The sequence below is a fragment of the Paramisgurnus dabryanus genome, chromosome 24, assembly GCF_030506205.2.
Source record: "Paramisgurnus dabryanus chromosome 24, PD_genome_1.1, whole genome shotgun sequence".
NCBI lineage: Eukaryota > Metazoa > Chordata > Actinopteri > Cypriniformes > Cobitidae > Paramisgurnus > Paramisgurnus dabryanus.
The window spans coordinates 22,715,312-22,728,823 of NC_133360.1; the positions used below are offsets into that span (position 1 = coordinate 22,715,312).

The 13,512-nt window shown below is 36.8% G+C and overlaps 1 protein-coding gene across 1 annotated transcript in view; it reads left to right on the top strand.

The window, feature by feature from the left end:
* anos1b (anosmin 1b) overlaps nucleotides 1-13,512 on the top strand; it is a 74,966-nt gene that overhangs the window by 43,774 nt on the left and 17,680 nt on the right. Inside the window, exons 7-8 of the mRNA XM_065259494.2 lie at nucleotides 6,588-6,784; nucleotides 10,222-10,360. Coding sequence (XP_065115566.1) covers nucleotides 6,588-6,784; nucleotides 10,222-10,360 — 336 coding nt within the window. The remainder of the gene's footprint in view (nucleotides 1-6,587; nucleotides 6,785-10,221; nucleotides 10,361-13,512) is intronic.

Here is a 13,512-nt window from a genome sequence, read left to right on the forward strand (position 1 = left end):
ATTATATACATTATTTTATTTTTTATTATATCATTTTGTAATGGCAAATGCAAAAATATTACTGATACCTTCAAGAAACAATAATATAATCAAAATAAGAAACTAATTAAGATTAGTTGTTCTATACCAATAAAACACACATTTAAATATCAAATCTGTGTTTTTGATGTATTTAACATCAAACAAAAAACCATCTTACTGTCGCACTCTCAACGGCGTTAAAAACAGTTGTGCGTAGCACTTCCTTTTTCCGCCATTGTTTTGGATTTAAATTTTTTATGTTATTATAACCTAAAGATGCTATATGAAAGTTTGTAACAGAAAATAGTGGTTTTGAGTCACTTTCTTGGTATAGAAAACACATTTTTACCCAAATTCGTCAAAATGGATTTATTGCGTTTTGGAACCAAACTCTTCAAGTGTTGTGCAGAGATAATTTTGCATTTTAGTCAGCCCAACAGATGTAAAAGTATATGAAGTACATCAAAGTCAAAAGTAGAATTTCAAAACTTAAAAAAACTCCTGCTTTCCATCATACGACCCCTTTGAATAAAAAAAGTAGAAAACTGTCGACTGACAGGAAGTCATTTGCAATTCAACATTCAAGTGAGATATATCAGAATACTGCAAAGTTCAGTCAACAGCTACTTTTTAGGCGAACCTTGTCATTAACAATTCAGTTCACGCTTGGCTAAAAGGCTTTGTTTCTGTGACACAGTGCAGCATATGGAATGTGAAAATCCCTAAAGGACAAAACATTGACGGCAGAAGGTTTACAACACTGTCGTCAGCTGCCTCTGGAAAACCACTCTGCTATAAATCCTTTAGAAACCTTTGACTTCACCACGAAAGTTCAGCGTCGCCCCCACACACATTCACCGTAATATCACCCACATAGATATAAACACACATTACCAGGTTTATAAATAATCTGGCCACCGCTCAGAATCAGAAATGTGTTGGGCATCTGACATAATATGAAATAAACTTTTCCTAAAAAAAGGAATAAAGCGTCCTTCATGGCAACCGATTCAAACTTGGACCATTTTTGGGTTTGAAGAAGTTTTTGGTACAGTGTTTGTTTTCATATTTGTAATACTCTTGGATCTAATCACACTTTTAAACGATACAGTTCACATAATCTGAGGTCTCAGGGGTGCTTGCATTGGCCTGTTTTGTAAGCCCAGCTCAATACTGCAGCCAAGATATAATTACACACAGACTATGGCAACACACAACCCACTGCCAAAAATGACTGGAATCAAACCTTTTGCTATTTTGAAAGATTACAAACTGTTGGAGAGAGCGTCATAAACAGAGGTTAGAAAAATAAGTGTCATGTAATGATGCTAAGAGGGTGCCGTCATGCACACTATTTCTCAATTTCTGATCTGCCTCGGATCAAAAAAGTCAGCGTATGGGAGGGGAACGGATATTAGCCAGCCCAATGCCGAAGCAATATATCGGACCACTGGTGCAGACATCACCTGGCACAGTTAATTACACAGTACTTTATTGCTAAAGATGGTGAACTTTCCATCAGACGGATTAATTTCTTTGCGTTCATTCACTGGGTTTCAAACATGCTATGCTAATAAACTGCCAAAGGATGCCGAGAGTTGAAAGGGGGGCGAATGAAGAATGTTTGGGGTCAGAGGTTGGGCAGTGGCTGCTGTTGCTCAAGGGAAATGGCAAAGGTGGTGTTGAGGGTGGAAGCCGTGTTGTGAGCTCCAACCAAACTCAATTTACCGTCAACTGTATTATTGCCTATGACAGATGCATACTTTTAGAAACTGGCTCCTTTGTTGCGCACTATAAACCAGACTTTTTGTGTACAAACACTGCATCAGAGCCCAAAGTCCTGGAATTCCAATCAGGCAGATGTCTGGTGGTCAGAATAGCCTATATCTCCTCTCTGCTGGACCCTCAACACTGGTGTTCCACAGGGCTCTGTCTTTGGCCCACTCCTAAAATCACTATACACACATGATTGTGTAGACTGGGCTACAGAGAGGTGATGTGCACCACCTCTAGTTCAACATCAACAAGACAAAGGAGCTGTTGGCAGATTTCAGGAGACTGCATAGAGAACAAATCCCAATCAGAATCGATGGGACACCTGTGGACAGCTGGAACAACAGTTTTAAGTTCTTTGGTGTTCACGTCACTGGATCTCGCATGGTGTGCTGACACATGCAGGCTGAAGAAGGCAGATCAATGCTTTCTTTTTCACTGTAAAGAGCATTCCGATTGGCTGGATTACTGTCTGGTATGAAAACAACACCAATGGCAACCAAAAACCACAGCGGAGGGAAGTGAGAACTGCGTACCATGTTGTATGAAGTGAGCTTCCCTACTTCCAAAACATCTACATTAGGCAGTCTATGATGAATGCCAAGAGTATCATCAGTGACTCCAGGTATCTGAACCATGGACCTCTATTTGTTGCCCTCAGGTTAATTTTGAGTCCTTAATATGGTTGCATTACACTGCCATACGCAAACGCTGCCCCTGGGTGTACAATGTGTGTTATATTCTCCAGACTGTTTCCTAAGTTTTTACAATTTAATATACTTTATATCTCTTACTCCTCGTCTTGTGTTTGGATTAAACGCCCAACCCTCACAGTAGCTACATGATCTTAAAATATTACATTTCTGCCTTTGTAGTCATAACTATTATTAAGATTTTAGTGAATGTGATGACAGTAAAATGAAACACAGACTGAATGTTATGTCTGGATTATTCTTGCATTGCTGGCAGCATGCGTGTGTGTGTATATGTGTACGTGTGTGTGTGTGTGTGTGTGTGTGTGTGTGTGTGTGTGTGCGTACGTGTGTGGGTGGGTGGTGGTTTGCGTCTTCCGTCCCACCCAGTAACAGGAGTGGGCACATTACACTTTTGTCATCTGTCATACGTCATATTACCATATATACACACACACACACACACACACACACACACACACACACACACACACACTCACTTTCACATCATGTCTGGACCAAAGGTAAGGCCAGAAATTTTAAACTGAATCGACCTTGGAGAAATAGGGTGGACCTCAATGCCTACTCTCAAATTACATAATTTTCAAAAATAATAGTGGTTAAATAAGGTTACATTAAAATTTTGGAATCATGGATCAAATCATTTTCAAATCAATAAAAAAAATTATAAACATATTATAATAATAGAAAATTAAAAAATAAAGTAAGATCTAGCAGTAGTTTTTAGGTACAGAAATATAATCAAATCACAAGACTGTGGTATTTTGAGATGATTTTGTTTGTGTGTCCTGTCAAGCGCAGAGAGATTCTACAGTATGTTTACATGCATTTTGAAACGCGCATCTCTGTGTTTTATGAGTGTGTGTCTATTTGTGTATTTGTGTTTGTCTGTGCCATGGTCTGTGGACACAGAAAACGGATCACTTTAACAACTTCTTGCGCTCAAATTGTTTAAAATCGCTTGAATGTTAACTTTGTAAGGTTTAGAAACATATGCAAATGATAAACTTTCCATATAAATGGATATTTATTTTATGAATGATGCGTAGTGATTATTTTTAAAGAGATTATTATCATTTATGTGTGATTTCTTCTGCTTTCACAACAAAAAATATTTAGTCTCTTCTGACTGGATGGACCAGCCATCAAACTAAAAAATAATGCCTAGTTTTTGTCTAAAATATTAATTTGTAGGCAAAATATATTTAATTGGGAATGCAACTTGTACAGCTTACTGTTCATCTTGTCATAATTGTGTAAACATAAGGTGTAACTTTACTTGAAGAGGTGTTCATGGCAACATGGCAACTTCATCACACATGCTATAAACATGAAGGAGATTTTATGCACGTTTAGGACAACTGTCATTAAGTTTCACTCGTTTAATAATTTTTATGCAAAGATGACATTGTTTGAGATGTCTTTGTTATGAAAACTTGACATTAACCAATACGCCATAATGAGATTCATGAGAACTTGACATTACCAAGACAACATAACTGACCAATATATACCAGATACAAATTGAATATCTCATTAAAATGTCATTAAGGGCCCTATTTTAACAATCTGAAACGCAAGTGCGAAGCGCAAAGCGAAAGTGACTTTGTGGGCGGATCTTGGGCGCTGTTGCTATTTTCCCGGCGGGAGAAATAACTTGTGTGCCAGGCGCAAATCAATAAGGGGTTGGTCTGAAGTAGGTTCATTATTCAAAGGGTTGTTTTGGGCGTAACGTCAAATAAACCAATCAGAACGTCATCCAACATTCCCTTTAAACGCAAGGGCGCAAGTTCCATGGCGGATTGCTATTATTATGACGGATTTACCAGGCGCACGCCAGGAGCGGTTCACAGCCGAGGAGACCGACGTTCTTGTAAGAGCAGTCAAAGACAGAGAAGTTGTTTTGTATGGGGATAGGAGAAACCCGCCCAAATCAGAGTAGGTTAAACAGGCGTGAGAGAAAATAGCCACAATTGTCTCATCAGCTGGCATCCCCAGGACGTTGCGCCGCAAGCGCTACAATGATGTCAGGAGACGGGGGAATCCCAAGCTTGCCAGCATAAATCGGGCACGCTGTGTAACGGGAGGTGGATTTGCCTCTACACAGCATCTGACGCCAGCAGAGGACATCACTGCGTCCACCCTCACCGCTGAAAAGGTTTGGGGGCTTTGAAATCGGACCCAAGAAACGCAAGCAAGGTCCAACCCCAAAGTAAACTTACAAATCAAGTTCATATACATTAAGGTTTCTTATGAAAACATTTTAATTATTATTTACATAAAATAAACGTAATACAGCCACACAACAAACTTATGAAAATATTTTAATCGTTATTTGCATGAGAATTTTTTAACGCAGCATCACAATAAATAAAAATATCTCCACAATGCTCACCACTATGATTCCCCTTATCTCATGTGTTAATATTTTTTATTGTTACAATTTATGATTTGCAAAAAATAACTGTTGCATCTGTGTAGATTAGATAAGCAAAGTGTGTGCGCGTTGTGCAGCTATACATTATGGTCAAGCATGCACCCTTAAAGTAGCATAATGTACAACGCGCCACTGACTTTACACTAGTTTTTTTTGGTCAGTGGCGCAATTGTTTTTTGAAACTGCAAAATAGCATCAGGGATGGTTTGCGCCGCAACACGCCTCCTTTTTTGCGCTGAACCGCCCAGGGAGCGCAAGTTCATTCCCTAGTTTGCCGACGTGCGTCTGTGGAGGGAAAAACCCGCTGTGCGCCGGTGCAAAATACGAATGATACATGCGTCACTGACAAAGTCAATTGCGCTGGGTGCAAGATAGGGCGCTTAGTGTTATACTTTGTCAAATAGTTTTATAATAACTTCATAAATATTTTTCTTGACCTCAACTACAGTGGTACAAATATAATCTGTCATTAAAATTTCATTAAATGTTAATACTCTGTCATATGTAAGGGATAATGTAGAGGCAGCCGGTAGTTATTGGGAAATAAGCCCCGACAGTGTGATCAGGACCCGACGCGAAGCGGAGGGTCTTGTATCACACTGAAGGGGCTTATTTCCCGATAACTACCGGCTGACTCTACATTATCCCGCTTATTACACGGCTACTTGTCACATAAGAAAAAAAACTGGACATGAATATGAATTTGAAACATTTTATTGGCATATTTGTTTTAAATTAACATTTTTATCCTTCCGAGAAAATTTGCACAGATGCATAAAATGATCGTAATACCTTATTAAGATCCTCTGCTTCATACTTGTCTGTCTCCCTTTTTTTTTTCTTTTAGCCAGTCTTTGAGAAGTTTTAATGCCCATTCTGTATTTTTTTGTGTGTTGGCTTCGTAGCTGTCATGCTCTATTTTGTCAAGTTCAGTCTCAGTAAGCTGTCTGTGTCTTGTCGTGGTTGTCCAGTGTTTGTCACAAGATGGCGCCAAACAAACAGTAATCTTTATTGGCGCGGAGCGATCTTACTCGTAAAAGTAGTACCGGCTATGCGTTATTATTTTGGAGCGGTTATTATTCGAAAAGAACGAACCTGCAAATGTCTCAACTGACCAATCAGAATCAAGCATTCCAGAGAGCCGTGTAATAAAGTTTTATAACAACATCATGAATATTCTTCAGTTCATAATGTTTTTTTAAGTTTCCTCCATATGTTTAACAAATTAAATCAATCATTCAATAATATAATAATAATAATAATAATATTTTTTATTGCATTTGGAGACCGATTCACCATAAATGAAATCAAAACGGTACAATAATGGTTTAAGCCATGCAATTTTGGGTCCATATGTATGCAAAGTTAATTACATTAAATTAAATTGATTACATGTTTTGTTAAGTTTTTCTTTTATGTCAGAAAAGTTTAGAACAAATTCTATTAGTTGTCAGTTTTTTATGTATTAAAGTTAAATATAATCTTTTGACATGTCTGTTGCATAAATGAAATTTAATAGAATAGTTTCTCTGAGGTCCTCCTTTCTGCCCTAGTTCACTTAAAGTTGTGTCAGTTTTTCTGTTTCAATGCAAATTGACAAAAAGCAGCGTTCTGACAAAAGCACCTTTATGTTTACGTTCCAGATCCATTTCCACCAGAGAACCCACAGAATGCCAGAACAGGCAACCAGATGGTAAATGCTGACGGCACCGTGAGTGTTCTGGTCCTATGGGATGCCCCCAGGGAGAGTGACCTGAAGGTCCACCATTACAAGGTGACCTGGAGCGCACAAGGAACACCCTCAACCAGACAAAGTCGGGCTGGAAGGGTCACAGATGGGGTAAGCACTCGCGAGTTCAGCCCGATGTCTCGTCTCTCCACCGGTGTCTCTTAAATACTCTGCATACTTGAATATTCCTGTTAAACTGTGAACCTGTAGGGGGTTGCTTCCAGTGTTTATGTAAGTGGAAAGTATATTTCATAAGACTGAAATTTAGCCAGACTACGGCTGATATCTCGATGAGGCCGTCAAGGGTTCCCTGAAGAGAGATCTTAACCTTTCTCTTATAACCCTCAGAGAATGAAGAAATTTCCCCGTGTTGTTTTGTTTGGATTCAGTCTCAAAATATCAGACCCAGGAAGTGCTAAATCTAAGGTTTTAAAGATATTTTCATTCTCTTTTGGCCACAGCTGTTTCACAGGTGTTGGATTCATGTGCACCACCTGTAATGTAGTAAAGCACCGAAGCCGGTTACCTCGGTTTCCCCTCAACGGCTGCAGAATAAAGACACACAGCTGCTCTAGTGATCAGCATATTTTATTGTAGTCCAAGTACTCTCTTGAAAAAAAATCTCCTGAAGCCACAGCTCTCAAATGGTTTTGATTAGGTAATTTGTTTTTTACAATGCAATAACCTCAGAGTCTAAAAAAGCAGTCTACTTTATTGAACAGTAGCCTATAAAAAAGAACTATTTGTTCGGAGAGCTCGAAATTAGTCATATCGACGACCCCCCCCCCCCCCAAAAAAAACATGAACGTTGACGAGCGTATTAGTCGAGCTGCAAGAGTTTTTACCGGGTTAATTTAATTTGAATGTTTTCCAAGTCTGGATTAGTATGGAAAAAACACTTTTGTTTTGGGTAACACTTTACTTGAAGGGGTGTTCATAAGACTGAGATTGACAGCTGTCATTCAGTGTCATGTTCAATTATGTCATTTTTTTATGCAAACATGGGTGATTCTCACGAAATCCAGACTTAAAAGGTGTCCAGCATCAGCTTTTTTTAAAAAAGCTATTGAATCCATTTTTTATGCACATATAAGATTAAGGTCTGAACTTAATATAACCATTATTTTTAGAGGATTTAAAATATTTCCTATAGAATTATTTAAATTTTTTAGTTTATCATTTAAAAAATTATCATTACCGCAACATAATATTACATTAAATGTATGCATTTACAAACTCATGTTTCGGTAATGAGAACTAAAAAGTTGTCTAGGTACTATGACAAACAAAATTTCAACTTTTATCTGGAGAGAAAAAATAAGAACTGCTTACCTGGTAGCCATCTTGAGTGTCACAGTCAATTATGTCCAACAATTGTTTTTTTCTTTGTAAATGTTAGTTCCTTGAGCGCTTAAAGAATTATTGAAATTTGTTGCGGAGGATGAGAAAACTGGTCTTGGACACATTTATATTCTTTATTTTTGTCTCTACATGATCACCAAATACCACATGTTTATTTACTGTAAATGTTTATAGTATAACATGCACTGAAGCTTTTCATTTTTTAGATTTTTTAATTATAAATATTTCCATGTCGAAAAACCCAAATCCAGTCATGGACAAGTTGCGGTAATGAAAATGTTCCCCTTAAATGTGGAAAAAAACAAAATTGGTTTGTATGATGTCATTTGAAATCATGTGCAAAATAGTACATGAAGAGATGTTTGTAACTGTATGCTTCTTATTTTGATACTCTTACTTTGCATTTTTTTATTAATATGTTTCATGACACCTCATAAGTCTAATTTTGCGAGAATCACCCAGATGACATTGTTTGAATTGTCTTTGTTATGACAACTTGACATAAACCAATACGTCATAACTTGTCATAAATCTGTCATAAACATGACATAGCAAAATAATTATCAAACTTAAGGTACAGTATATTGGTTCCCATCTGCCATCCACCAATAAAATTAAATTCCAATAAAAAGTGCATTGAACATGTCTTGTTTTTTTATTTTTATGAGGTATAGATATAACAATCCACTGATTTTTTGGCAAAATATTAATATATACGTGTGAACAGTTAAATTATTAGTCTGAGTTTGGAAAAGTATGGAATTTTTAAAAATGAAAAATGTGTAGGAACCCTGTTTTAACAAATTTTTCATCGTACCAAAGCAGCTTCACATAAAATAGAAACAAAGAAAACCAATAAGGGAAAAGTACAACAAAGCACGGCAGATTTATTCTGACTCTGATCTATAACAAAATTCCTTCACTAAAAATGCAATTATTTCAGCTTTTTTAAAGAAAAATACCCATATTTAACAGTTTCTAAACAGAGAGAAAAAAATATATAGGATGAAACGTCCCCCCCCATTTTGTTTGTTTGAAAGCAGAGGGTCTGTTCTTTCATTTGATATATTTGTATGTTTATATATTTTTTGTAGAAAATTTTCCTGGAAGGCATTTTGTGAAACTTTTTTGAAAATCACAAAAAATCCTGGCTGGCAACTTAAAAAAAAAATGGCTGGCGAGGAATGAGTTAATAAGGATTAATTCGTTTATATGTGAGCCTGCTGCGTAGAATTTTAATAATCCAAATTATATTTTTCTGCACAATATAACGCCTCCCATAATAAAAAGCAGGGCCACAAAATTTTACTTGCCATTAAAAAAGTTGTAGCTTTCTAGATGCTGCATGTGCTTCTGTTTATATAAATTATTTATAGTTTTGTTGCAATTAAGTTCTGTTTTTGTCATTTACTTTTTACTGGGCCTACAATAAGTTTTTATATTATTAATATAGTTTTTAATTTAGTTTAAGTTTAGATTTTTTCCAGTTAATTAATTCAGTGCTTCAACTTAAACTTAGGCCCTGTTTACATGAATGAGTTTGCGCTTTAAAACGCATTACTTTTGCCACGTTTACGCCTTTCATTTAGACTACTCCAGCGTTTTCGACCCCCATAAACGTAGTCGTTTGTAAACGCTGCAGACCCTGTTTTAGTTTGAGAAGAGAAATAGTAGAGGAATAAAGAAGATATCTTGCAGAAACTTCATCTGTGATTTATAGAATGCAAGTCAATAGATCTGCCAATTTAAAGGGGGCGTGCACACCAAAGCTTTTACGCACCTGGACGACGCACCTTATTTACAACATTTACAACATTTAAAAACTTGCGCTTTTTGGCATAGACAGACGTTACATAAACATGGGAGAGTGTCAAAATAAAGGCACCTCATATAAATATTTTACGTTTGGCATTGATGCATCAGACATTTGATCGATGCATCAATCCATTTCAATGTATTCACTGTTTTAGTGATGTGTTAATTAACGCTAAATACCTGACATACAGTGTACATTTGAACAAATTCCAAAATCTAATACTAATCACTCAAGTGTATGCAAAACCAAAACCTTAAGCAATGAAGGATCATGTTTTACAAAACACAATAGTGCTGTTGGCTCATCTGGTTTTGATCAAAGCTAACCATTACAATGTGCTACTAATATCCTGTATTGTTTTGTTCTGTAGGATGGAACTGAGATGGAACTTCACTCTCTCCAGCCCAACACAGAGTATATAGCGCAGATTCAGGCTGTCTCTTACTGGGGTCAGAAGCGACTTCGAAGCGGCCGAACTCAGCTCTCCTTTAACACTGTTGCAGCCACCAGTAAGATCCCTTTTGTTTGGCAAAATTTGTGTTTACATTTAGGCATTTTTCCAAAATATACATTTTATTTGTATGTGTGACTTGTGGGATCCAAGCATGACTTTTGTGTTGCTAACGCGATGATGTACAAGTGATGTACATTGTGTAATGACTTTCCACTTAAAGGGGACAGAGAATGAAAAACCATTTTTACCTTGTCTTTGTTGAATAATGGTAGTCTACCCGCATTCACAAACATACAAAAAGTGCTAGACATGCTAAACATCTCAGTGTCATAGAAATTCCTCTTTTAGAAATGTCAGCCAGAAACCTGCCCAATCATAAAAACTGATGCTTATGACACCACAGGCATCTCCCTGCCCCTCCACTTTAAAATAATTGGCTACATTTTTTGAGTGGCAGCAAAGTCAGCCAATCAGTAATGAGATTGCAAGTTAAGCCAGGAGGGGGAGCCAAATAGGTGCAAAACCACTTGTTTAAAATCCCCCACCCTAATAGAGCTATCTGAGAGAGGTTTTTAGGAAGCTTCTAAGGCATTACAGACCCAAACAAAAAATGTTTTGTCTACATGTCACACAGAACAAGGATAAATACCCCGTTCAATCATTCTATGTCACCTTTAAGTCATAGGCGATTCATGTTTGAGGAGTGAGCAATTAATTGACACCTGTAAGTAAATGGAAATTAGCAGCAAGCAATTAACATACATTTATCATAGTTCAGTTGTTTATTCATAGTTGGTTTCCAAATCCAAGCCAATCCTGAACATGTGTAGCTAAACAAACCATTCCAAAAACGTAAAAAATGTACATAGAAAAAAAAGTTACTCGCCAAAATCAGTATTGTATCAGGTCAGTATTAAAAAGTTAATTCTTAATTTTACGCAAAATCCAATATCCGCCGTGGTATTCTGTTATCTTTTCTCCTTTTTTTCCAAACCGTGACAAACGCCAGTCCTCCTTCACTGCAGAATGCAATAAATCCGCTTAACCAATCACAGCGCACCATTCCACGCATTGTAAACAACAATGGCGGTGCATTAAATACACACAGAATCCTAGTTTTCCTCATCTACTTTGTAGTTTGTGATCAAAAAACAAACAAAAACAAAATAATAATTTTGATGGCATTGATAAACATGTCGTGGTTTTTTGTGGCGGAGAAGAAACGTAAGCCATCAAAATCGAATAATTTACGTGAGAGGCACTCCGGCGAAGGAAAAATGCCGGCTGTTGCTTGTTCTCACACGACTGCATCAATGCTAACACATTGATGACCCCAGGGGATCTTATGAAAAACTTTTAATTATTTTACTCAAAGTCAACGAAAATCGAGCAGGACTAAAACATTTTATAGCTGATCGCTGTCCAAAAAGTTTAACGACGATGTCCCAAGGATGACAGTGTTCTTTAACTCTTTCCCCGCCATTGACGAGATATCTCGTCAATTAAGAGAAAACGCTTCCCCGCCAATGACGAGATTTTCCGTCTTTCCGCAATACCGCTATTATCCACCAGGTGGCGCACTTCCGAACTTTTTAAAACCGGAAGTATTGCCCTATGGCAAGCTGCTGCATGTCCGTGTCTGTTTTAAAGATCGCTCTGAATGGGATCTCTATGAAAAGTCCGTCATATAAATGGAATTATCTCTGCTTTTTGCTCAAAATATGGTATTTTTGCAAAAACCTACCCATATTCAAAAGCTGATTGCAAAAGAACCACTAAAGGTAGGATGAAACGGTTTTTTTTGTTTGAAAGCAGAGGGTCTGTTCTTTCATTTGGTATATTGTATGATTATATATTTAAAGAAGAACATTTTCTGGAAGGCATTAAACTTTGGTGAAAATCATGAAAAACGCTGGCGCTGGCTGGCAACTTTTTTTAAAAACGCTGGCGGTGAAAGAGTTAATATGACAAAGTAAGTGATTAGATTAATGGCATTAATGTTTTTTATTTTTTTATTTATAACATGGCAAAGATGAATGCACATTTATATATTGATTCAATAGATTTATAATATTTTTCAGAATTTTTTTTTTCAGTTTTTATAATAAATCTTTGAAAATCTAATTATGAGTTTGAATTTTTAATGTTATTATAACCTAAAGATGCTATGTGAAAGTTTGTAACAGAAAATAGTGGTTTTCTTGCTTGTCACTTTCTTGGTATAGAAAACAAGTTTTTACCGAAATTAGTCAAAATGGATTTATTGCGTTTTGGAACCAAACTATTCATATGCTCCCAAAAGTAACACACAAAAAATCTCACATGCAGTTAAACACGGTCACATTATAGATAACAATCAGGTTCACGATCAAGATTCACCTTTGAATTGAGTGCATTACATTTAAAGGATTAGTCCATTTTCTTTAAAAAAAATCCAGATAATTTACTCACCCCCATGTCATCCAAAATATTGATGTCTTTTTTTGTTCAGTCGAGAAGAAATTAAGTTTTTTGAGGAAACATTCCAGGACTTTTTTCATTTTAATGGACTTAAATGGACCCCAACACTGAACACTTAACTCAACACTTAACAGTTTTTTCAGCGGAGTTTCAAAGGACTCTAAATGATCCCAAACGAGGCATAAGGGTCTTATCTAGCGAAACGATTTTCATTTTTGACAAGAAAAATATAAAATATGCACTTTTAAACCACAACTTCTCGTCTATCTCCGGTCCTGTGGCGCACAAGCGCGACCTCACGTAATTGCGTAGTGACGTAGAAAGGTCACGTGTTACATATATGAAACGCACATTTGCGGACCATTTTAAACAATAAACTGACACACAAGACATTAATTAGTATCATTCCACATACAACAACTTCGGATCGGTCCTCTTTCTAAACACTGGGGCGTAGTTTCGCATACATCATCCATGACCTCTTGACGTGATGACGTATTGCGTGAGGTCGCGCTGGCGCATTACAGGACCGGAGATAGACGAGAAGTTGTGGTTTAAAAGTGCATATTTTTTATTTTTCTTGTAAAAATGACAATCGTTTCGCTAGATAAGACCCTTATGCCTCGTTTGGGATCATTTAGAGTCCTTTGAAACTCAAATTTTAAACAACATTGTGTTGGGGTTCATTAAAGTCCATTAAAATGAGAAAAATCTTGGAAAGTTTTTCTGAAAAAACATAATTTCTTC